Source organism: Strix uralensis, chromosome 14, assembly GCF_047716275.1.
Source record: "Strix uralensis isolate ZFMK-TIS-50842 chromosome 14, bStrUra1, whole genome shotgun sequence".
NCBI classification, from domain to species: domain Eukaryota; kingdom Metazoa; phylum Chordata; class Aves; order Strigiformes; family Strigidae; genus Strix; species Strix uralensis.
In genome coordinates, this window is record NC_133985.1 from 14,653,665 (window position 1) to 14,678,954 (window position 25,290).

The following is a 25,290-nucleotide window of genomic DNA, read 5'->3' on the forward strand; positions in this document are numbered from 1 at the left end:
GCGGCAACCGTGCGGGAGTTGCGCGGTGGGAAAGATGGGGGTTGAGGCCGGGAGACCGACGGGCGGCAGGTCGGGGAGCCCGCGCAGAGGTGCGGAAACTGCGCCCGCTCCGCCGCCGCGCAGCTAGCCCAGCGCTTCCTCAGCGAGCGCGGGAATTGGTTTTATTAGTAGTATTTTTTCCCTAGAAAAAAAATCGGACTTCCTAGAAAAAAAAAAAAAAAGGACTTTCTCCGTGAAGTGTCCTGTTTGGAAATCGTGTGTTTCTGCCGCAAAGCAGCGCACCGCTGCGCGGGAACGGGGCAGGACCCGGGGCGAGCGCTGGGGGTTCGGCGGGGATTTAGGGATTTGCAGCGGGGAAGTTGGCGGGACCGGGGCTCCCCACGCGTGTTTCCAGCGGCGTTTGCGCGGGGAATAGCCCCGCTGCGGGAGGCGGGCTCGGGCAGGGGGCACGGCCGGCGGGGCACCCCGGGCTTTGGGCAGCCGGGCCCAGGGGCAGCCCCGGGGGGGCGGTCCCGGGTGGAGGTGAGGGGGGGCTCTGCCACCCTCGTAATTAGCGCTGTCGCTTGTCCCCGCCGGCAGTGCGGGAGCCGGGAGCGCGGCGCCGGGCGCTGGGGAGGGGGTGTCGGTGCGGGGAGCGGGGTGCCCCTCCGGGGGGAGTGTCCGTGCCCCCCCCCGGTTATCCCGGCGAGCAGCGCCTCGTTGATGAACAAAGGCGTGATGGTGTTTGTGTTAATGCCCCCCCCCGCCCCCACCCCGGGGGGGGCTTCGGGGCAACTTCCCCCCCCCCCCCCGGCCCGGAGCGGGGCGTCTGGGCGGGGCTATGCTAATGACGGGGCGTGGTCTCGCCCCCGCGGCGGCGCCTCGCGGGCGGCCATTGGCGGCGGCGGCGCGGGCGCAGGGCGGGGGAAGAGGTGACGCGATGCAAATGAGGGGGCGTGGCGGCGGCGGCCCCGCCCCCCGCCCGCCGGGGCTGCGGGGCTCGTGTTCGGCGGCGGGGACAGTCAAAGTGGCTCCCAAAGGGAGAGACGGCGAGTCCGCCCCGGCGCTGCGGGAGAGGGAGGGGGCGCGGGCACTGGGAGCCCCAGGGTCTCCCTCCGTCCGTCCGTCCGTCCGCGCCGCGGGTGCGCCCCGCTCGCTCCCTTCCCGGCGTGCGCCCGGCTCCGGCAACTCGCTTCCTGCGCGGCTGAAGGAGGGAGGAGAGAGCGCTTCGGCTGGGAGAGGAGAGGAGAAGAAAGAGGGAGAAAAGAAAGAAAGAAAAGAGAGAGGGGGGAAAAAGGGGGGGGGAAACTTGCCTCTCTTGTCACTGGAAAATGACACTTGATGTAGCAGAGCCTGCCGCAGCTCCCGTTCGTCCTATTGTTTCTTAAACTGCCATCTGAGATTTTTTTTTTTTTTTTTTTTTTGCCTGCTGCCATCCGAGGGGTGTCTTCATACAAAAGGGACTTCAAGTACTCCTCCGGCTTGCGAGCGCTGCAACCAACCCCCAGCACCCTGCCAGCCCCTTCAAGCACCCAAACAAACTGCACACGCAGCAAACAGCAGCAACAAAACCGGGCTCTGATTGCCTCTGGATTTTTTTTTTTTTTAATGTGCGTGCCTGTGTTTGCTTTCTCTGACTTGCTTTGATTCCAGAGATCAGCTGCAGAGAGAAAGAAAAAAGAAAGAGAGAAAAAAAAACCCATATATAACAGTCCGCCTGGCGATTTCATCACTTTTTTTTTTTTTTTTTTTTTTTTTTTGAGTAAAGAAGGAAGATTTGCGCTGTTGTTTCTGATTCATGTTTGGGATTCAGGAAAGCATCCAGCGGAGTGGGAGCAGCATGAAGGAAGAGCCCCTCGGCGCGGGGATGAACGCGGTGCGGACCTGGATGCAGGGAGCCGGCGTCCTGGACGCCAGCACGGCCGCTCAGAGGTAGGCAGGCTCCGCGCCCGCGCCCCGCTCCGCGCCCCGGGGCGTACGTCGCCTGCAGCGCTGCTCCCCGCGGGCAGCGCCTTTCCCCCTGCACCAACAAAAAGCCGGCTCTGGAGCTCTGCTAACAGCAGTGAGTTTCGCGTAGATGTCGCCAGTTAAATATTTATCCCTCTTGTTCCGTAGGAATGACTTTTTATTAAATAAGAATAATAATAATAAAAGAAAGCGGCGAGTTTCGCTAGGTAGGAATAGGTGGGTTTTAATCTCTCTAGCCCCTTGTATTCGCGCGGAGGAAGGAGTTTTCAAAACTCTGTTTGCTGCTGATTTAGTCTTAAGATCTCCAAATGACACTTTCCTCCTCCGATAAGCAGCGAGTTGTGCACGGATGTATCCAAAATATATTTCTCTACCTCGCTTTCTTATCCTCGTCAGAATCAGCAGCCTCCCTTCTCCTCCTCCGATAAGCAGGGAGTTTTGCAAAGCTTTCTCGAGGAGAAATTTAATTCGAAGCCCCTTTGTAAAACCACTGCCACTTATCTTAGATTTTTTTTTTTTTAAAAAGAAATCCCTTCAAACAGGAGGTGGATTTGGTGAAGCTGCGCCCAGCCTCGCTTTCTCTCTTATTTCTCCTTCTCCCCGTCCTCTTCCCCGCGAAAAAAAAACCCAAACAAAACAATCCCCTGAAGCCGGATTCGCAGCCTGAGCCCAGGAGCCGGCATCAGCTAAGAAGTTTAATGTTGACATCTCCTGGTGTCTCCCACCTCGCCCCGCACCCCTCCCTTTGGAGCCCTCTAAGGAAGGGAAAGTTTCTGCAGGGACAACCCTGAAATATTTCAAGTTGTCTCCTCGGCTGCCGTCGCGGTGTTTACCCACCACTCCGGCGAGGGGAGGAAAGGCTGCCAGGACTGAAACTGAAAGATAAGGCACATGGGCGCTCGGGTGACAGCTCGGAGCCGACTTTGAGAAGTGGCAGGACCAATGCCGCTTCGCGGGGCAACGCGCCGGCGGGGCTGAGCGCGGCTCCCCCGCCATGCAGGGCCGGCTGCGAGCGGGCACGGCCCCCGGGGAGGGCTGGTGGGTGCCGGGGTGGGAGTGGGGGGGGCGGGGGGAGCTGCTTGGGGCTTTGGGGCTCACCGCAGGGCGGGATGGGGTCGGGTCTGTGCCGCGCTCCCGGCTCCGCGGGGTTTCGGCGTGGCCGCCCTTGAGCACGGCTTTGCCCTGGCCCGGAGGGAAGAGCCCCGGGGCGACTCGGGGGATGCTCAGCCCCGGGGGAGCCCGGCCGGATCCCGGCGGGGAGGGCACGGGCCCGGGAGCCGGCTGAGGGGCGGGGGGGGGAGTGTGTGGGGGGTGTTGAGGCCGCGTCGTCGGGGCTGCCGCTAACCCGCGTCTTTCTGGTCCCAGCGGAGTGGGTCTGGCCCGGGCTCACTTCGAGAAGCAGCCTCCTTCCAACCTGAGAAAGTCCAACTTTTTCCACTTCGTCCTGGCTCTGTACGACCGGCAGGGGCAGCCCGTGGAGATCGAGCGCACCGCCTTCGTGGGCTTCGTGGAGAAGGAGAAGGTGAGTAGCCCGGCGCCCCGCGGGGGCTCGGCCGCCTCTCCCGGGTCCTTCCCGCTTCGCTCCCCCAGGGCTGCGGCACCGGCTCGTCCCGGGAGCCACCGCCGCCTCCCGGGCGCTTTACCCTTCACCCGTCCCGGGGGGCAGCCGGGGAGGGGGTCTCCCCTCATCCCTCGCTGTTCCCGGGGCAGAGGAGGGGGCTGAGAGCTGCCCCGTCCAGCCCCGGAGGTACCCGGCGTGCGAGTGATGGAGGAGCTTCATATATATATATATATATATATATATATATATATATATATATACACACATTTTTTTTTTTTTTGTCTTTTTCCTCCGGCCTCCCGTGTCCTCTTTGACTCTAGGAAGCCAACAGCGAAAAGACCAACAACGGGATCCACTACCGCCTCCAGCTGCTCTACAGCAATGGTAAGGGCTGAGAGCCCCCGGTGTCAGCCCCACCACCCCCCCCCCCCCCGCCGCCGCCGCCGCCGGCTGCCCTCCCGTCGCCTCCTCGGCTGGGAAGCCCACCAGAGGCCGGGGACCCGCTGCCCCGGTTCCCCTCCGCTCCGCGCATCCCTGCGCTCGGTGCCTGGGCGCAGCCGGGACACGGGCGGCCCCGGCGGGGGGGACCCGGCGTGCTGCCGCCGGCCGGCCCCGCTCCTCACACCTCTGCCTTGTTTCAGGGATCAGGACGGAGCAGGATTTCTACGTCCGACTCATCGACTCCATGACCAAGCAGGTAGGTACTGCGGGACGCCCGCGGAAGGGGGTGGGGGTGTTGCGGAGGGGGGTGTGCGCGGGGGTGGCAGCCGTCGGGGCGGCCCCCGGGAGCGCGGCGGGGCGGCCCGCGGAGGCGAAACCCGCCCCCGCGGCTCAGCGGAGCGGCTCAGCCCCGGCGGGGAAGGGGCTGCCGCCTCCCGCGGGGCACGGCCGCGCTCCCCGCTCCGCACCCGCGGCCGGTCCCCGCGCAGCGGTGGGGGCTGCGGCGCCGAGCCGCGGGGACCGACCCCGGCGTCGGGGCTGCGCGGAGGGTCCCCGCGGGACCCTGTCCGCCGCCGGGCTTGGGAGCTCCGAAAAATACAGGGGACCCCTCCCGCCGCCCTAGTCCGGGCTGGGGCTGGGTTTGCCGCTTAATTAGTCAGAATTACCCTCCGGCCTCCGCCGGGCCACCGCACGCCGCGGCTCAGGCGCGGGGCTGGGTCTGTCCCGGGTGAAGTCGCGCTGCTGCCGGGTCCCGGGGCTCCCGCTGCAGCGGTCGGATCGTGGCACACGGTCGGAAAAGCCCCCCGAAACGCGGCGCGGGGAGCGGCGAGCTCGGGGTCGGGCTTCGGGGAGGGCTGTCGGGCAGCAGACCTTGTCAAGGGATTAAGCCTAATTTTGAGTTTGCTCTTCAGCTTCCTAAACAGAGCAATAGCGTGCGTGCCTACCTGTAATAAATACTTTCCTGTATGAAAACAGTATTTTTACAAAGGGACTAGCTGAACAAATCGATTCTCTCTTTTTAAAAAATTTGTTCCTCTAGCTTTTTCCTCTGCTCCTGTCAGAATATTTTTCGCTTATAATATGTTTCTTCTCAGTAGTTGGGATTGCTTTTAAGCCTTTTTATCCTTAAGATATGTTTTTTTCCTCTTAATCTGTTTTACTTGTTAAAGAAAATTCTTAAATTTTATTTAGGAAAACATCAAGCTTTTTTTTGTACCGATAGGAAAAGTCAGTCTCTGTATGTTGTCTGTAGGGAAAAAACTCTTGGCTTGTATTTGGGTTTCTTTTCTACAGCAAAACATAAAGCTCTAAGGGCTGAGTTTGTTTTAGAAAACTCTCTTTGATGGTCCCAAAACATCCTTTCCTGCTATTGAAGACTTTCAACAGAAAAAAAAAAAAAAAAAGAAAAAAGGAACTCGGATGAATTTTACTAGAGAATCCACTATGCATCTGAACTCTGTTAAACTATAGACTTCCAAACAGAGCCCATTCCCTGCAGGAATTAAAACAGCAGCAACATACCCTCCTTCATAACAAATCTTGGAAAGCATTTGCTGTCATTCCTTGGTTTTCAGGCACAGATTGGTTAGTTTGTGTTAAAAGTAACAAAATCTTCCTGATATATGAACTCTTTTTAGTCCTTTTGGAGCTTATGTGTTTCACTGTAGACCATATGAGAGAGACTATCAATAAATATTATCTTTAAATAGCTTTCCTATCATTACGGAAATGCAAAAGCCTCTGTTCATAATCCTGTTGAAAACAGAGCCCTGAACTCATGTAGAGCAGCGGATTCAAAATAATTTTCTTAACAAAGGCATCTTGCATATGAAGAGTTCATCCTAAGGCACTGTTTGACCTCTTGGTCTCTCATTATTATCAAGTCATCAGAGGGTCTTTGGAGAGAAAGGGGAAAAGAAACCCCGAGATACAGTTTATTTGTAAAACCTACCATGTAGCTTTAAAGCACATTCACAATAAAGAAGAATAAAAAAAAAAATCTGATTTCAGGAAGTCTTATAAAAACAAAGTTAGTGCAAATTACAGATTTTGGGGAATGTGCAGTGAAGTTGAGAAGTGAGGATTTAAGAACAAAAGTTCTCTGAACTTAGATTAGAAAACGGTGAGCGAAAGGCTATTTTAGACGCAAACATGTTTGCTTACGTATTAATTTCATGAATATAATTTCTTTAGGCACGACTCTAATTGCTTATGAAAAATAGGGCATTGTCATGTCAAATCTGTGGCATGTGTCGCTCTGACTTTTTGGGGGGGACCGGGGGCTAAATTCTCCCTCCTCCTCTTTTTTAATTCTTTCTTTTTTAAAGTGAAATTATTTCAGAGTTGCGATGGCTTCAGTTCCTGCATGCGTATTAGGAAGCGAAGTACGACACATGACAGAAGCCCACCCAAATGTTGAATATATCATTTATATTTTACAACAGTGAATTACATAGAAGATTCTCAAGTAACTTTCAAATCATCAAACTGTAATTAAATATTGCAAAGACTGTCTGAAAATTCTTTAATTTTTAATGAAAGTTAAATATATATTGTCAGTCTACTTGAAGGTGTAGTATTTTAATGCATGACGTTCAGAACAAATTGGATAATGAAATGATTACTTTTAAATGAAACTGTTGCAGAAGCGTACATGTTTCAGCTGGCAAGTATCTTCTCAATACTCACACACGCACATTCACACACTCAATAATTGTGAATTCCCAGACTGAAATTACAGCTACTCTGAGGTTTCTGGTGGCAAATTAAAAATCCCACAGAAGCAAAGCTTGAATGAGTTAGGTTCCCCAGATCATACAGGAAAGTATCTGTGGCTCTTTTTTGTATTAAATAATTTTTTTTAAAAAATATGGACACATCAGATTTAAATGTATTCTCTTTGTCTCACAGTTATAAATTGCAAGGTTTTGTACAGTTGTGGATTATTAAGTTAGGTAAGATAAAATAAAATCCACTCTGCAAGTCAGACTTAGGTATCTGTATGTAGGATTGCTACTCATAGATTTAACCTAAATGTCCCATTAGCAGCATGCTCTATATCAGCAGGTAGACAGGCAGGGCTTCGCTATGCTGGATGCTGTGTATGTAATAAATAGTAGATGTTCCTACTCCTATAGAGTTCTTGATCTGAGTAAGTCAGGGATTTGTTTGTGAGGCTGCGTCCAACTAAGAAATTCATGGCAAGAGTCCTGTCATAGGTGGAATACGGGGATCTGTGTGTCCTGGTGCGCGTGTGCGTGTTCTCTATCAGCTGTGATGCAGTATGGGAAGCGGGGCTGGAGAGTGCCGTTGCTGAAGTAACCAAGAATTTTGTTGTGAACTACACCCCAGGGCAGATCTGGGGTGTAGGTGTGAACTATGCATGCGCTGCCCCAAAACGTGAGCTTTTACTGCACGCGTGCTCCTTGGTAGCCTGGGCTGTGGGACTTCCGAATGGGAAACCCAGGCAGGATTGGTCTCAAAGTGCATCATTTTGAGTTATATTTGGGATAATGTGCTTGGCCTTTGGTGGTAGCCCCCGAGAAGTGTTGGGTGAGATGGGAATTACATGCCTTTGAGGGGTCTCGCTACGTTTCCAAAATGCGTCCCTGTCATTTAAAAATTGTAAATACTATGCACAAATGGTTTATGTTGCGGAGAAGTTCTTTTCAGTTAGGATAACAACATTCGGCGTCAATACTGGCTTAATTAAATTTTCTTTTATGTTATCTTGGCACCTCATTTTATGTCGGGATCACATTCCTAATGCGTTCAAAACCCTGTAGGATCCCAAACTTTATAGCTGTTGCTTTCCGTAAAGCAGCAGCTCCTACCGCAGTAGGTCTGGCTCTAACAATGATGCATTTTGAAATTGCCTGCAAAATGTGAAATATGTCTGCTCTAATAAAACCGGAGTTTTTAGGCAAGTCTAAGGATTTTAATGTATTTACGGAGAAGAGATGCCTTCTATTTCTTCAGCTGTATTTTCATAAAGTTGAGATATTTCACTATTAGGAAAGATGGAGGAAATAAATCTGAAATACTTGTTCCCCACCCATTTTTCCTTCAGCCCGTTCTCATCCATAAGATATAACGGATGCTAATATGGCTCAGGCATCTTAAAAATCATAAGTTTTGCACGATGGCTATTGTCTATTGCTGAGAGTCCTCATGAGTCAAAAATCTTTCCTTCAGCCTTAGACTTTGTTTACATTTTGCTTTTTTTCAGTGCTTTAACTCTGGATGCAAATGGTTTTTCTGCTGACTTCTCTATCATTCTCTGATGTCTGCAGATATTTGATCAGCTCTCTATTCTGTGTGTAGCATGGCCCTTCTCTGGCAGCTCCATGCATGGGAAAAAAAAATGTTATCAATAAGTTCAGAGGAGCCTCAGCAGACTCGGGGAAATTTCACACAAACATAAAACAAAACCTAACCCCTGTGACGGGGAAAGTTTACATTGCGCCAGATTTTAGCAGCTTTCTTGTGCCTTTGGTGAGATGTCAGAAGCGCAGGTGATTTTAATTTTCTTGTACAGAGAGGAATGGAGAAGTTTGGAATTTGCATGCATGATCAGGACCTGTGTTTGGGAAAATGTAAACTCATCACAGTGGAAAATGTGTTGTTTGGAGTCTGAGGGTGAAAACAAAGCTGAGGATTTTGGAGAGACTGCCTGAGCCAGATGGCCTGGTGCATTCCCAGTCTGGCAGCCCAACTGCTCCCTCCTGTATAATATACAGCCATTTGTTCTGGGATATTTACGCTAGAGCTGTTTCCATGTGAATGTTTGAAAACCATTAAAAATGAACATATTAGGAGAGATAAATTTATTTAATTTGTGTGAATGTGTCGATAAGCAGGCTGTGTATCAAAGGCAGAGGGAGACTGGATAAAATAATTAGATGCTTCTGAATTGTGCATTGAGAGACACAGCAAGAGCTAACCGTCCTCGCCCTGGGACCCAGCGCTCTGCTACTTGTCCGGGATAAACCGCACTGGGATGAGTTGAAATTTTGCCTGAGGAAGGGGTAAAAACTCGGGTAATTAAGGGTTAAGTATTCAAAGCCAAATAAATGTAATTCACAGTATTTTCTGTGTAGATATATAGTGGATACAAGCCTAATCCTCTCTGGGTGAAATTCTGGCCCATCTGAAGTCAATTGCAAAGCTCCTATTGAATTCGGTGGGGCCAGGATTTTATTTTCTCTCTGTGTGTATGGCTGTATACGTCATTCCAAATCATTTTAGTTCTGTTTTCAAAAAGACCCTCATTTTAATGAGTTTTTCTTCCTCTTTTATTTCAATAAAGGAGATAGTTTGTTTTGTGAAACAGATGAGGAATTTGAAAGCGAGTGGATTTAGATGCATGTTGATTTTTCTTCTCTTACTCTTTTAAAATCAAGGCCATGACATAACTGAATAATATAATGACCATGATCTCATTCCTTCAAGATTATTTTTCGTCCAGTTCAGAAAGCAGGATTGCTTGACTGGCAAGCTGACACCACGAGACGATTCTGCCCTCAGTTGTACCAGCATAGATCTGGGTTTATTCAGGAATAGTTAAGGACAGAATCTGGCTCTATATTTTTCCAACTTATTCGTTGACTCTTTTACTGCTTTTTCCTGCCATCTTTACTGGGGAAAAAATGGATTAAATGAGAAATGTAGTCTTGACTTTTATATTGGCACCCCCCCCCCCTTATTTGTTTGTTTATTTATTTATTTATTTTTATGAACTCTGTCACTGAAAGGTTTAGGTGAATTGTTTGAGGCACATATCGTCTAGAAATGACTGTGGTGTGTGCAGTTTAGCAATTTTTATTTGCTGGCAAGCAGTGAATTGCATTTGATTTAACTTTTTATGCAGCTTTTATTTAAATGGAAGTGAGGAAGTCTTATATTTTGATACTAATTTTTCGGGGGCTGATTTTGAAATCTGTGCACAAGTGATCGTTACTGGGATTTCTTGTAGAAAGGTTACTTGCGTGAGTAATGGCTTACAAAATAGAAGATGAATTTTGTGGGGAAATATTTAAGTTGTTCAGGAGAAGAAAAGCTATTTTGAAACGCTTATGAAATAACAATGAGTTAAAACTACATGAAGTAAACAAAAAGAAAAAAACCAAAGTCTATAATTTTGCATTTCCTTTGCTGGTGTTTTGTTGTGCAACCCTGATGTGTATTTGCAGGCTTATTTTTAGCTCTGCTGTGGTCTAAGTTTATACACTGTAACTTTCACTTTATCTCTCATTGATGTGATCCCTATTTGTAAAATCACAACGATGTTAGGGCAACAAGGAATCCTGCCACAATCACCCTGTTTTAAAGCCTGACCCTTAAAAAATAATAATTGAAAAAATATTTCAGATTTTTTGTTAAAAGAGTAACTTTTTAAATCTTACGGTTAAAAATTTTCACAACAGTAATATTGTAGACCCTTCCTGTAAAAATACTTCTGGCAGCTATAACGATCTGAAACTTTAGCAGTTCCTGTTTCCTTTTTGAAACTAATTGCAGAATTAATGCTTTAAAGCAGCGCAGTTTGCAAGACGGTGGAGTATCTGTAATGCTCTGGGGCAGCCATTCATGGAAGTAAACAGTCGGTGCTTTACACACCCGTTTGCACAAGCAAATTGGGACATAGGAATGGGAGTTGGGGATGAGTTGCTCAAAAATGAATTCAGCAATTCCTCCTGCTTCCTAGGATTTCCTAGAAATTCCTGCAGGAATAGGATATACTGGAGTATCTGCACTTAATGCGGAGAAAACAAAATGTGCATGGTACAACATTGGTAATTAAATGCAAATAAAGTGAAAAGCAAATCCTTAACGTAGAAGAAGGCAGAAGAATGTCATGCACGCAAAGAAGGGATCACTGATGCTAAACACAACAGACAAGGTGATTATGTACCACAGTGTTGACTCTGCCCGTTCATTATTGCTATTTAGTTGAGTTATTTAAGCGGGTACCTGGAGGTTAAGTAAGCAGAGCAGCAGGAAGAGAAGAGGAAGAAAAAGGGGAGGGGGGAAAAAAAGAAAGTAAATTTTGTGTTCTGGTTTGTCATTTCTAGCGCTTCCTTGGCTTCACTGGCAAGAAGATAACTCGTACTGGGTAAATTTATTTTAAGGTTTGAAAGTCTTAAGAAGAATGAGCCAAGTCCAGCAGTCCTCTCTCAGGCTCTATTTCCCCCATGTCATGCTGGGATTGTCTAGAGGTGAACAGGGACTGGAGGTGTTTGTCTCCACTAAAGGCCTCAGGGGTAGAGCTGCTCTTTACCCCCACACTCTGCACTCTCAGAGGCAGATTATTTTTTAATTATTGATTAAATTCAAAAATTGCTGTGAGCTTTCCCCTTGCCCGGCCTGTTCCACTGCCAGGTGGAACCTGATTTGGGGTTTTCTAGAGTCTTTGCAATGTCCCTGCTGACTGACCCCATCGGGTGTCAGCGGGTTACTTTGATTCCCTGGTTTTGGCTGGAAGAAGCTTCTGCCCATCTTCCCCTTTAACGCGTGGAAATGAGGATCTTCTGAATCTGTCCCACCTCCTGATGTAACACATGGATGACTGCAGTGCCATCTTCAAAAGCTTCCTGCAAACCATCTGTAGCTCTCTTGGGCACTGGTGTGGAAGTACCTCAAGGTGTGGGCCAGCAGCTGAGCGGGACGTGGGGTCCCAGCTGGGGTTAGGGGGGTTTGCTGGTGTCTGTGCTGTGGGGACCTTGCATGTGTCCTGTGACCACTTTCATGTACCCTTTATACAAGTGCTGCGTTCGCAGGTTTTGCGCCTCACTGGTGGGAATGACGGGGCAGAAGTCAGGTGAAACTCTGTACCTGTTAGTTGCAATGACACCAGCGGCCTGTTTTATCTTATCAGCAAAAAAAACCCCCACTGGCTCTCGGGTTTTAGGGGAATGCACATAGCAAAACCAAAATGAAAAAATTAAAGCTAGCAAAGATAAAACAGCCCCATTCCTGATATTATTTATGTAATAATTAAATAATTTTATAATGCATAATATTAATATTCCATATTACTGTTAAAACAGTGTTAAAAATCAGTTCATGCTTCTTCAGATTTGTGTGTCCTGAGATCCGTGTCCCCTTTGCAGGCACAGCACCTCTTATCCTTCGTGGGTTATATTTGTAAGGACTGGGAAAGCAGTTCATATGATCTTACTTCATCGTATATTAAGATAACTTATTTTTTCTCGATATTTTCCACACTTCCATTTCAAAGTGGTCTCATTCTATAAAATGTATTTCGTTTATATAGCATACTTTTGTTTTTTATTTTCAGACCACGACACTATTTTATTGTTAGCTTTAGGATACTCATATCAGATGTTATTTTATCTGCAGAGTTTGTTCCCCAATTTCTTCTTCTTAAGTCTGTATTTTAGAGACTGAAAAGGTCACACCAAGGTCAAGGGTAGAGATGCAGGAGTGGTCGTCCTTCCAAGGCTGGGGCTCTAACCATTGATCCCAGCTCTGGAGTGGCACCCTAAAAGATTTAGGAACCTCAGCGCTATCAAAAGATGCTTTTGAAAAGGCAACTTATTTTCACTCTTGTTTTGCTGCTGGGGGGCTGGTGCCTGGGACTAGGGGTGGTTAGAAAACAACTCTGTCCTGATCAGATGGAAACCCTGTACTGAGCGGGCGGTGAGCACTAACCTAGTTCGTGTGTAACGCTGATCCCTCACCGTGGCCGCTGGATCTGCTGGTGGGAGCACTGCAAACACAGACTCTTCTTGAAATGTGAATACACTGTCTTTCCACAGTTTTAACTTAAAGGATTCTCCCCGTGTTCTCTCAGAGTCAAATTTCTCAAGCTGGTTGATCCTCTGTTTGTTTTGGTATCCTCTGCTCTGGTAGGGCCTGCTTCTCACTTATTTATATCCCTGTAACTCCAGAGTTCTCTCTGGAAAGTGGTGGATCATGAGGGTCAAGGAGAGAATCAGGCCCAGGCGCTTTCTTGGGAGCTACCAGGAAAATTCCTGGGCTGTGCAGCTTTTGTAATTAAAAATATATGAGCTCTCTCTTTTCTTTTTTTTTAATGAATAGGACCCAAAGTATGCCAAGCCTTGCTGTTTTTTCTTTTAATGCTATTAGATTTATATTCTATTCTGATTTTAAAAGAAAACTGTGGTTGTCTTGACTACTAAAAAAACCCGTCCTACACACTGCTTGAGAGATGTGCAACAGGGAGAAGGGAATTTAGCTGTACTCAGCTTGTGCTGTTTTCCAACTGCAAGTCTTGGAGCAGGTTTGGGGGAGACACAGTCTCTTTAGCTTGTGACTTGGCTTGCAACTCCAGCTGCGCCTTCAGTTACTGCGTTGTGTTTTTATTTTCTCCAAACTCAACTTGCTAAAACAGCTAAAAATGTGTTTTGTTTCTAGGCGATAGTATATGAAGGCCAAGACAAGAACCCAGAAATGTGCCGAGTTCTGCTCACGCATGAAATAATGTGCAGGTAAGAAATACCCCGCTTCCAGTTAATTAGTGATGAGAAGATGAACGTGTCTCTCAAAATCTAGGTTGAACCTGCAGCTATTTTCGGACTTAAATTTATCTTTCTTGCATTAAACAATCCCAAAATAACACAGTTCAGTGCGTGTAATTAGCAGCAAGGTCTCAGTCGTCACACTAGTTTTCAATTATTTATAAAGAGTTATTCTTAACAGAATGCTACTGGTTTTCATTTAGACACCATAGCCCACAAAAGGTCTCCTCACCAAAATTAACAGTCAATTATAGTCTTCTAGCAATAACCGTCTCTGTCCCCAATTCCCAACAAAGCCTCCTCAGTAAGATGACAAAATAGTAATTTTTCTTTTTTTTTCCTGGGTGTGCATTAAGACTTGAGGTCAAGAGGCCTGTTTTGTCCTGGTTGCTGCTCACACAAGGTCCCTGCTCGACTGGAGCAGAGCAGGTGATACTCGTCCATGCAAAATATGTCTTCTTGTTGATTTTCTTTAAACTTCCCTGTGCAGATTTGGCTCTGCCCTGTGCTCTCTTCCCCTGAACATGCCTGCCTGGGGTTGGTCACTTAAATTCAGGACAGTCAAATATCTTTTCTCCCAAAGATGGTACTTCTGCAGCTGCTTCCTTCTCTTTTCTAGCTGATTGAAATAGGTGAAGCCTCTTCTACTTCCTTTTTACTGCAGAGAAGGCAGCATCTTCTCGCAGACCCCTCCGACACCTAGGAGAGCTTGACCTTGCAGTCTCATTAAAGTTAGTGGGTGTTTTTTGCATGTCTGTAAAAATAATTTGTTACATGTTATTCGATGGCAGAAAATAATTGCCTGGTGGAAGACGAGGCAATTCTTGCATAAGCTTATTGTTACAATCAGTTGTTTTAAGACTGTAAAAATGCCATTGCATGCGTTGTAACTTTTACAAAACACATTTACTAAAAAGGGGTAACTTGAGGGTAGAAACTAGTACCCACTTCTAAGAGAATAAACTTGGATGACGGTTTCCTGGTGGGGGAGAGTTTTAGACAAAATATTCAGATGGAAACTTCTCTGTTGGTTGATTTGAAAAAAATTTCTTTTCATTCTTGGTGATCTGCATGTTTTGTCCTCCACGGCAGTTCCTCCCTGATAAAATCCTGCTGGAGGGCTGAGATGCTGGCAGAGACAGAGCTGCTCTCCTTGCTTTGCCAGCCTGGGTGAAACCCCATGCAGCTCCCCAAATTCTTCCTTGCAGATTTGGGGGAATTTTAGTTTTCATGTGTATTTTTCTAGGCTGCTTCATTTAGTAGGTTTGGCTTCTTCCAGGAAACCAAAGATTACCCATTACAGCCCAAGAACGATCAGAGCAGACGGGTATCTCCAAGAGGTGCCTGAGCTTCTGCTGTCGTTGGGAGCTGCAGCATTGCTTTGCTGAGGACTCCCGGCCTCTTCTCCCGGCCACTTCTCCCTTTCCAAATGGCAACCCAGTCGTGCTGACAACTCATAATTGCCCTAAAATTCATTGGCCCAATTAGCACCACTTTCACACTAGATACCTAGCTAGGAACAATTCATGGAAATATTAAAGGAGGCCCCTGACCTGATAAGGCTGAAGTGCATGCTTTGCTTTTCTCCTGTAATAGACCAGTAAAACAGTGGGACTGTTCACATGAGTAAAATTAAGCACATGCTCAAGTGCCTGCAGCGTCAGGGTCTGAATCTGCTGTTAGTCCTGGGTGATGTGCCCTCCTGATTCTTAAACAGCAAGGTTATGAGGTAGGAATTACATCTGCCTGCCACTCACTGAGCCATCCGTGCCAGAGTAAGAATCACCTACTTTAAGGCATTAATTTTCTTACAAATACTTCAGAAGTTTAAAGAGTAAGAAGTAAATTGAAACTTTATATAGAGGGCTGAGTTTTAACCAGAAGATCAAATACCTGCATCAAAGATTTACAGCCGTTCAATATACTTTGACTGAGATAAAATTATTTCCGTTCTGGGGATGTGGAAAGACGTGCAGTCTTTCCCTTTATTAAAGCACTTTACACTTTCTTTGTTCTTAAAATTCACTGGATCAGGAGCTTTATTCTTCTCCTTCTATTTGTTTACTGCTAGTCCTTGCTTTGTGTTTCATAACCATAAGGTGGAGGGGTAGCAAAAAAAAATAGTATCTGACCACAGTAGGCAAATGTTGTGTGCCTGACAGGGTGGGGGAGACATATTCAAATTTCTTACAGCTCATATTAGATATTACCCATTTCCTTTTCTGCCTATACATGTGTAAGAGGGTGCTGTTTGTTTACTAGGCCGCTTGACCCTATTGCACAAATCTGTCATCTATTGTGCTGCTAACACTCTTTTAAATTGCAAATCTGATGCTCTTTAGGGGTCTAGAAGGGAGAAAAAAAATATCTCTCCACACCATTCTGTTTCTCTTGATTTCTTGCCTGTTGTAAGTGGAAGTTGGGATGTGCTGAATTTGCACCAGGGGTGCAAATGCAGCCTCAATTATAAGCATAAAATTAGAGTCTGTTCCCCATTAATCAGCTCAGCTAATTGCTATGCACTACCATTAGCCATATGGTGTGAAAGACAGCTTGCTCTCCCTAAGATGAAATTTCTTCATTTCAGACATGAAATAGTGAGGGCTCTGTATTTTAAAATAGCTTGTTTTAGATATTTAATTTCTAAACAACTTTCAGCAGTGCTTTCTATCAAGGCTAACTGCACAATAAAACTTTGCATTTATGTGACAAAGCTGGGTATTTATAGTATACTGCAACTATGGCACGGATAAGACAAAGAATTCAAATGTATAGGAGAGTCCTAGTTGTGGTAGGAAAGTGGGGCTGTGGTTTGCTTCAGGTGGCTGTTTATTTCAAAGGATTTCATTGTGTTTTGTCAAATATAAAAATCTACACTGTTGGCGAAAATGTTAATAGCTGGGGAGAATTCACAGCCTCAGTGGAATTTATTAGTATTGTAGGCAGCATGGGGAGGGACATCTATAGTTAATATTGCCTCAACAATTTCCATTATGAAACCTTCAGTGGCTTACAGCTTTGCCAAACTTAAACTGTTCTGGCTGAAATGTCCTTTGCAGGGTGTCAGCCTCAGGCTGACTTTCTTTGGAAAGTTTCAGCTAAAATGGTTCAGTGATTTCTGAGAATGAGGTTGGAGTAAAATATGGTTTTTGTCTGTGTAAAATAAAATCTTACAGCTGTTTTGGCTAGAAGCTCCCGTACCTCCACGCTTCAGGGTGCGGAGCCTGTTTGGGGCAGGGGTTGTCCTGACCACATCGTCTGCGGGATGAAATCCACCTCGCTGGGAATCTCTGCAACATCTCCCACACGGACTCGCTAACGACTTGTTAGAGCCTGGCAGCTAAATGATCGGAAAGTCGCATTTGCGCTGGCCACGTGCCATCGCCCCGTAATTTCTCATTGTTCATTGTCCCCGCAGAAAGCCCGAATGCACAGATACACAAAGCAAGGCTCCTCTCGCGAGCGATGCTCCTGGCCACCACGCCAGGGTGGGGACGGGAGGATTTGGGAGTGCCAGACATTGGGGCGAGGGGACCATCTCCTGTGTATCCGCAGCGGGGTCGGGCAGTGTGGGGTAGAGATGCTTCGTCGCAGGGAAGGGAAGGGGAAGAGGAAGGAGGCAGGAGGGCAGCAGGTCTCCAGAGGGTTGGGGCGAGGACAAAGGCAGCAACAAAATCTGGAAGTGGTGGTGGCCAGGGGATGGGGAGGCCTGTGAAGGGATGAGACCTGAGGATGGCAGTCAGGTGGGGGGGAAGCCTGGGGTAGGCAGAGATGGAGTGCAGGAGCTGGAGGACGTTCTGATGGCAAGAGGCTGCATTACTATTAAGGACTACTTGTTTTAAAAACAAGCAAACCCCCAAACAAATCAATTTTTGTAGGCTTTTTCTGTGGGCCAACGTAGCGTTGTGCCTGAGCTGTGGGTCCTTGCTCTGCTTGGGGAGAGGCAGCATGGATGGACAGTGAGGACGAGTCCTTGCCCTCCTGGATGCAAGAAGCCAGTGCTCGGCGCCTCTCCCTGCGCTTCACAGAGCCTTGCTGGGAGCTGGGGGGCTTCTGGGTGACTTGCAGAAGCTCCTGGGAATTTTTAAATTCCTTCAGGGAAAGGAGAAAGGGTGCTGAATATTTAGGAATTTATTTTCAAGTGTTAAGTAGGCACTAAAAGCCAAAGCTTTCCAGGCAAGTTGAATTAAAAGCACTTCTTGTGCCATGCAACCAGGTCTCAAACTCAGGATTTGCGTGATGTTTTAATTCTCTGCATAGAAAAACTAGGGTAGATGAGGCCTCGGATTCTGCTGTTACGGGAAAGAAATGCAAAAGGCAAGCCAAGGCTTAAAAAATAATTATCTAGAACATGAAAGAACATTTGGGGTCTCCTTTCATGCCACAGAGCCACCAGATGGTGGGATGTGCCAGCCATGTACCTCTTCCACATCACCCTCAAATTGTGGTGCAAGAAGTGAGGTCTCTTAGTATTACTCAGGATTATTGGGGTGCACTCTTGGGAAGACCTATCCAAACGAGGGGGCCACCCAATCAGCAACGTGGTGTTTCCCCCACTCTCGAAGCCTGGTTGTCCCCGTCGGCCAGTGCCTGACTCCAACCCGCTCGCTGCAGGAGGTGAGACCGAGGCGTCCCCGTCTCCGGGCCCCCGCGGCCGCCTCTCCCGCTGGGTTTGCTCCCCGGGAAGGTGCCGGCCTCCGAGCCTGGTGGTGTGTGGATGGTGGTATCTGCCCATCTCGGGCTGGGAGCCTGGGAACCTTTGCTCGCCTGAGTAAGTGTGGCAATTTCTGTCCCTCCAGTCTGCTGTGAGAATGTCAGGACTAGCCCTGATTTGCTTTAGTCACAAGAACTGCATTGTCTTAACTTGTGCCAACTCTGTTTCTAATTACATTTTAATCATTTAAAAATGATTAGCAGTTTTTATTGCCTTGTTTGTGGGTAAATTTTCTCACCCCACACATTCTAGCTGCACTCCAATGACAAGTCCTTTTATAGGCAAAAAAGCCCCCTGAATGTCCACATGACTATTTACCTACAGCATATTTTATTCCTTCCTAAATTTTAATACTTTCTGGGTGCCAAGGCTCTTGCATTTTCTGGTGGATCAATTGTGGTATTGTGCTGTAAAATTAAGCAGTTTTTTTTGGCAATCCCAAACAATGTAACTTCCACCGAAATGAAGATACCGCACATGTGTTAACTGTGAAAAGTTTCAGCCCTGAATAGTTGCCTTGAAGCTTTTTGCGGTGAAAAGAATTATGTATTTTCCTCTCTTTGAAAACAAATTTTTTTTTTTTTAAACCATGTTTAAACAGGCTGTTTTTGTAAAAGGCCCCCTTTTTTTTTGTTATCTTTAGTGTGGTTAGTTGCTTTATTGCTAATCTTGGTGGGTAACTGTATATTATTCACTCTATTGTTCAGCAACACAAGAGAACCTTTGTCATACTCCCAACAGGGCTATTTATATAGCGTGGCACTTCTGAGGGCTTCTTCCTGCCCTGATGTTCTTCCACCTTCTGGGGAAAAGAAAATAGTTCATTTGAGTGGGAGGGAGAGCAGTGGTCGCTCCTGCCAGCCACCCAAAGTTGGCTGCTGAAATAAGGGTGATGCGTAGGTCCCCAGGATGCCCTTTGGAACAAGCTTGGTGGTTTCCAAAGATTTGGTTGCGTGTGGTTGAGGTTTACCAGAAAGTTTACTGAATGGAGAGATGCACTCGGGTCTGGCCAGGGAGAGCAAAAGGGGTGGTCATCACTGCCTGTCCACTTGGTGCCACCATGGGATGGGGTCCCTGCAGTCCTTCACCCCACAGGAGCTGCCCAGGCTTCATCCAGCAGGTCCTTGGACACCAAGGAGGGCTTGGGAAGACCAGAAGCTTCTTGATATTTTTTTTTAATTCCTTGGAGCCTTGATTTCAGTGGGGGATTTTCTGTTAAGGGACGCCAATAAACAGGAGCTTTCCTTGCTAGATGGGTGTTTTGTCCTGGTGTGGGTGGGTGGGTGGGTGAAAGCCTGAGGCTTTGCTCACCTACATAGCTGTGACTTGGTCTCATGGGCTTAGATGCGCTGCTGGGGAGAACAGGGCAGCCTCCACATTGCTCAGCTGCAGCTCTAGATGCACCAAGAGGGATTCCCATCCTAAGCAGAAACGTATATATTGCCTGTGAGCTTACCTGCAATACATTTATGGTTCCTAATGGACAATAACCCCTGACAAGGAATCATCACAAACAACAATTTAACTTCTCTTAGGAAACAATGAGCCACCTTAGTTCAAAAGAATCCCAGCCTCGAGGTCAGCGATGGAGCAGTGCTTTGGGAGACGGAGCTTATATTTCACATGCCTGCTTTGTATCTGACCTGACGCAGGGCACCAGCCGCCGGAGCTGTGCTCTCCATGGCATTAGAGATCATTAACATGCTCAGAAAACTTGGGGAAACAGGCACGCTCGAGCATAAAAAAGCTGCTGCCGATGGCGCTTGCATTTTAGCTCCCCCATTAACAACAGTGTTTCTTAGAGGGAGAATAATTGTGCTTTTGGATATGGGGGGAGGTTTCCCAGTAGCTGAGAATTCGGTTCTGTGTAGAAGCAGGAATATCTTGTGGACGTGTCACATAAGTGTTAAGCAAATGCAAAAACCAGGCTCAGCGGGGAAAAAGCTGCCTTATTTTGTGTGTGAGTGTATGTGGGACAACTGTTAAACCCTATGGAAAAGAGGCTACAAATAAGCAGGTCTCCCTGTTTTGGGTGATCCTTGAATTATTATTTGTGAAAGGGGCAAAACCCCTCTCTTTTTATATTTTCCGTTGCTAACCAGCTGTGCAAGAAGTTAAACATAGTAATTAACCCATATGTGACCCACTACATTTGACTGATTTCCAGGCAGGGACCGAGCGGTAACTCTAGCCGGCAATTTGAACCTACCATGTTCGTAATGATGATTTTACAGTGTAATGGTCGCACTAAATCCTTTCACTTTTGCTCTGTAGCCGCTGTTGTGACAAGAAAAGCTGTGGCAACAGAAATGAGACTCCATCAGATCCAGTGATAATTGACAGGTAAGGACTGCTATTGTTTCCTTCCATTTTTTTTCTCCCCCTCCTCATTATAATGAAACACCTGCCCTGTGTTGCTAATGGGGAAGAATTAGGAGTATATACGGATGAAATTTTGTTTTTGATACCGAATTAGTTGTGCTTTGCAATTGCGATTGCCACGGAAGGGCCATATGGAGGATAACGGAGCGACCTGCTCTTTGGAGGGCTCCGCTTCTTGTAACTGATTCATGTGCATAAAGAGGAGATTTTTCTTTCTGACTTTCTGTGGCTCAATTCACATGCTGTGCCAGGGAAGCTTCAGGAATAAAATAATAATAGTTTGTGATTTATGAAATGTGGTTGGGTGCTTATAAATATTTAACTTTTATTTGAAAAATGTTTGAATCATTATCACTTTTAGCTACAGTAGTTCTGTTGGATGCAATCCATCTACATTTTAAGGTTTTTATTTATGCATAAAAACAGTTAAAAAAATAGATCTGCAAAGTAAGGCTTTTTTCCTCCTCTTATTTTCTTTGGTTGGAATACTATTTTGACTGTATTGTCAGTTGATTAATTCATTTTTGCCTGTCTTAATTATTGTGTTTTTAAACAGATCCATATTGCTAATCTGACAGCACCGACTAAATCACTGTAGTATGATACATCTATTTTAGTTGTTCCGAGCCACGTGTAGTTTCTGTGCTTGCAAATTATGCAAAATGGTAGCCAAATAGTCATTTTTACATTTTAATTGTCCAAACTCATTGTATAAAGCCACGTGTGATAACCAGGTTATTATGCAGCATTACTCTAGAAGAGTTAAATGGCCATGAAGTACTGAAAGTGTCTGTCATCAGCTGCGGAAAGCAATACCCTCACACCAATCTGTGAAGGGAGGGACCCTGAAGGGAAACTACCTATACGTATAGGGCAAGAGCATAGAATAGCATGCTTCTCCTTGCATTGTTGTCTGAGTTAATGTTTGCTACGTTAAGTTTAAAGTATCTTCTGTGCCAGTGCATCCATTTTATGAAAGAAGGCGAGGAGGGTTTGATGTATTGGGTGCCACATGCAGAGAGCGGTCCAGGGATGTGGCAGAGCCTTGCCTGGCATTGTGCTCATCCAGACTCCCAGATTTACGGTTCTTGTTTGAATTTGGTAAGAAAGTGCATATACTGGAAGTTCATAGCAGATGTTTTGATTGGCTATAATAAGTAATCCTGAGAATGTTTAAGTCTCAGAAGGTATCTCGATCTATTTTAACCGGGCAGATTTTCATCTTCTGTGAGCATTAGGTAGTAACAGGGAAAGTGGGGGGGGAAAAAACCCCACAGTGAAATCTGTACAGAGATGTGTTTTATAAGCATGCTGCAGAGTTGAACACTATAAACATGGTGCTAAGAGTGGCATTTTGAGCAACATGAAAGCTACAAAATTCACATGAATTTTTCATTGTACTGGAAAGTGAGATGTTAAGATGCTAATGGCGGGTTTACGGAAATATTTTGTTTAACTATCTAGTATGCAAAACTGCTAGTTGCAAATCATTTTAAATTATGAAAGCCAGAGATGCTGTCTGTTACATGCTTCCTGCGAAATGCGGAGAACAGTTACATGAAAAAAAACCAGATTTAGCTTCCTAGCAGTGATCAATTTACCAGTCTTTACGTAAATTGATGCAAAAGGTACCAATTCTGCAGATTATTTTTAAAGTGCAAGCTAAACATAATTTAAAGATGATAATACAAACCCTACCTCACCACCCATACTGAATCATGCTTGGCTTGTGAATGGGTTAAGCTTTTAAGTTCTTCCCTTGGTTTTAAATTGTGACTTTGATACAGAAGGTTGATATGACTGTGGTTTGAATAACATTTGATTTTGACCTGTTCCTGTGGGTTGCAATGGTATAAGAAATTTGACTCAGCAGTACTGTAATTAGCCCTCCCTGTGTTTTTGAAACAGGATTGGGTTACCTGGATTGCATTAGTGTGGCTTCTATTGTTGCCGCTTCGCATCTGTCCCAGTAGGGTACTTAAAACCTTTTCTTGGCTGGGGCTAGTTCAAACAATTTAGGCCAAATAAGTATGTGCTTTATACAGTTAGTGGCTTTAGTGATGTTTCTCGTGACATTTATCCTATTCATTTTTTTTCCCCCTTTTGGTTTGGAAAGGATGAAGTGATCTATATGGAGCCTTTTTACCTTAAAACGACTCCTTTAAAATTGTTCTAACATTAAAATGCCTGCACAAGTCAGAACATGTGTTTAGTCGTACTCCATTGTCACTTCTCCATGCACACAATTTTTAACTATTATGTCAATTGATATGCAAAACCATATTTAGCTATTTTTTATTTGCATGTGAGCTTAGAGAATTCATTTACCATTTGGGCTAAAGCACTCCCACATGCCTTACGCTCTGATAAAGTCTTGCCTATGGATTTAATCTAACTCTTGCATCAAATACTGCGAATCCACAGACTCTGACCTAACATAGAGTTTAACGTAGAATCTATCCATGGGATTTTTGACATATGTACTTACATGGAAATGCTATCTATCCTCTTCTTACATGCTGAAATACTATTTTGGATTGATTAATTCTCTTTGATGAGGCTAGAGAAACTTGGGGTAGAGAGCAGTCCGTCTTTGTGGTGGTTTAGTGAACTTGGTGAAGAGGCTGTTTGGCAACTTCAAAGTTAGATGTGTTGTGTTCTTTTTCAAACCCTAGATGTATATGAGAAGTAAATCATATATTTTTATTTAATCAAAATGTGGGGTTTAAAAAGGGTCTGTAGTTGTGTTTGAAACAGGATATGACTTTATCCTTTACAAAATTGCTTTACATTTTGCTCTATTATAGTATCAGCTGATACAGCAGTGAAAGGGACCTAAAGAAATTTATGCTTATATAGTGATCTAAATTTTCTCTGGAGAACAAAATAAATGTATTATGCTTATAGAGCAGTCATTTCAAGGAAGTTTCTTGGAAACCTGTGTGTGTCTGAATCATCTTCTTAGCATAGCCTGTATATTTTATCACTAATCCAGTTACACGTGTTGAGGTGAAGATCCGATGAACAGGAACTCATTTTAAAAGGGGTATTATTGTCACAATACAAACGCACAATTCCTCCTACGAATGCAGTGGCAGGGCTGTATTGTAATCACACTTTAAGAAAACACAGAGCACTTCCTGTTATTAAATTAAATTCTAGATTGATTTAACTTTCAAATTGTAACTCATATTTGAATTTAAAAGGTTTGCAATAAAATTCTTGAGAAGAAATTGAATAAATCGTAGTTTTATTACCACTTTGGATATCCTGGTGTCCTAACCTTTTTCCTTACAGTTATCTTAGTTCAATAAATAAAACCTCATTAGACTATTCCCATTTCAACGAGTTTATTAAATTTTACAGGAGTAATTAGCATAAGCTGTGCTAATTTTTCTGGAAGACTAATGAGAGAGCTTCCTAATTAGGTTTGCTTTGTAAGAATCAGAAAAGATGATAATGACAAAAGTCACATAGGGGAGAAAGTGGGGCTTTATATTATTCCTCGGTTCAGGAAAGAGGCTCCTCTCTCAGCATTCTGTTCCAAACTTTTAAACCCAATTTACCATTGTCAGGACTGATATTTAATGGTGTTACCCATGCCTGCTGGGGCTTCTTTACCTTTTATGGCTGCATCCAGTAAACAGGAGTCCTACTGACTGATAGAATAGGAATAACCACTGCAATCCCAAATATAGCGGCAGAAAAAATCTCAGCATTTAGGATCTATACCATATACCTCCAGCTTGTGACACTGCATGGAAAAAGGGCTGAGAACAGCCTGCTTGGCAGTTGCTGGTTCATCCCAAATTTTGCTTCTTCCCAGAGTGCTTGAGCAGGCTGATGACAGTGACCTGAAGTTGACTTTGCTGAGATTTACCAATACAGATGAGGCCTAGTTCAGAAATCTCGCCGCCGTCTATCTTTTGGATAGATAAACTTTGCTGCGGTGTAAGTCCACGGGCTTTGTGCTGGAGCTCCCCCCCTGGGTGAGGCTGTGCCCTTAGGTGGCAGGTCAGCATGGGGATGACCAGGGTCTCTTCTGGCCCTTGTCTGGCAATATATAGAAGTTCTTCACGTGCTGCTTCGGATGCAATTTCTGAGGAATGAGGCTCTTCCTGGCTTTGAAGAGGTGGCTTATGCATTTCCAGTGCAATCAGAGCTCTTGTCCGTGGAGCAGGGGTGAGGACTCATGGATTGAAGGCTGTAATATTTTTTACACTTTATTATCAGATGACACCAAGGTACATTTTAATGCACGACCTGCTACCAGTGTTTGAAAGGCCTGTGTGCTTTCGACACCTGCTGTACGGGATGCTCGGCCGGGCTCTCTGTAGTCTGTCCCCAGCACTCCCAGCTGCCACGGCTATGGAGGGAGCCAACTTACCTACATATGTTTTTGAAATCTTTCAGCCTTTAACCTGAAAAATTTTATGTTTGTGGGTAGGATTTCACTGTGCAATGACATGAAAAGAGGCGTGAATGACTTTCAATGTCTCCGTTTTACCGCTTTACAAGTCATCACGTAGTGGATTGTATTTTACGGGCCTGATCATCTTTTCATCCTAAATACCAGGCAGGTGGAAAAATGACACAGAGGACTGTATCACACTCACTGCATCCTCCCCACAAATACACTTGTTAGGCAGGTGTGGCGATTAATGCATTTTGCAGTAGCTTTCCATGCCTGGAGGGAGGGTGATGGAGATGCAGGCGGGCTGGCAGAGGAGGCAGGCTTCGGG

At 45.8% G+C, this 25,290-nt stretch overlaps 1 protein-coding gene across 6 annotated transcripts in view; it reads left to right on the forward strand.

The window, feature by feature from the left end:
- The first annotated feature begins 949 nt into the window (after positions 1-949).
- Positions 950-25,290, forward strand: part of EBF1 (EBF transcription factor 1) — a 283,965-nt gene continuing 259,624 nt past the window's right edge. For 3 of the 6 annotated variants that reach the window (XM_074883664.1, XM_074883665.1, XM_074883666.1), the window contains exons 1-6: positions 950-1,911; positions 3,313-3,469; positions 3,829-3,892; positions 4,150-4,205; positions 13,349-13,422; positions 20,441-20,509. In XM_074883664.1, the coding sequence (XP_074739765.1) occupies positions 1,778-1,911; positions 3,313-3,469; positions 3,829-3,892; positions 4,150-4,205; positions 13,349-13,422; positions 20,441-20,509 (554 nt within the window). In that variant the 5' untranslated portion in view covers positions 950-1,777. The remainder of the gene's footprint in view (positions 1,912-3,312; positions 3,470-3,828; positions 3,893-4,149; positions 4,206-13,348; positions 13,423-20,440; positions 20,510-25,290) is intronic. The other 3 variants (XM_074883667.1, XM_074883668.1, XM_074883669.1) reach the window with 1 other exon arrangement.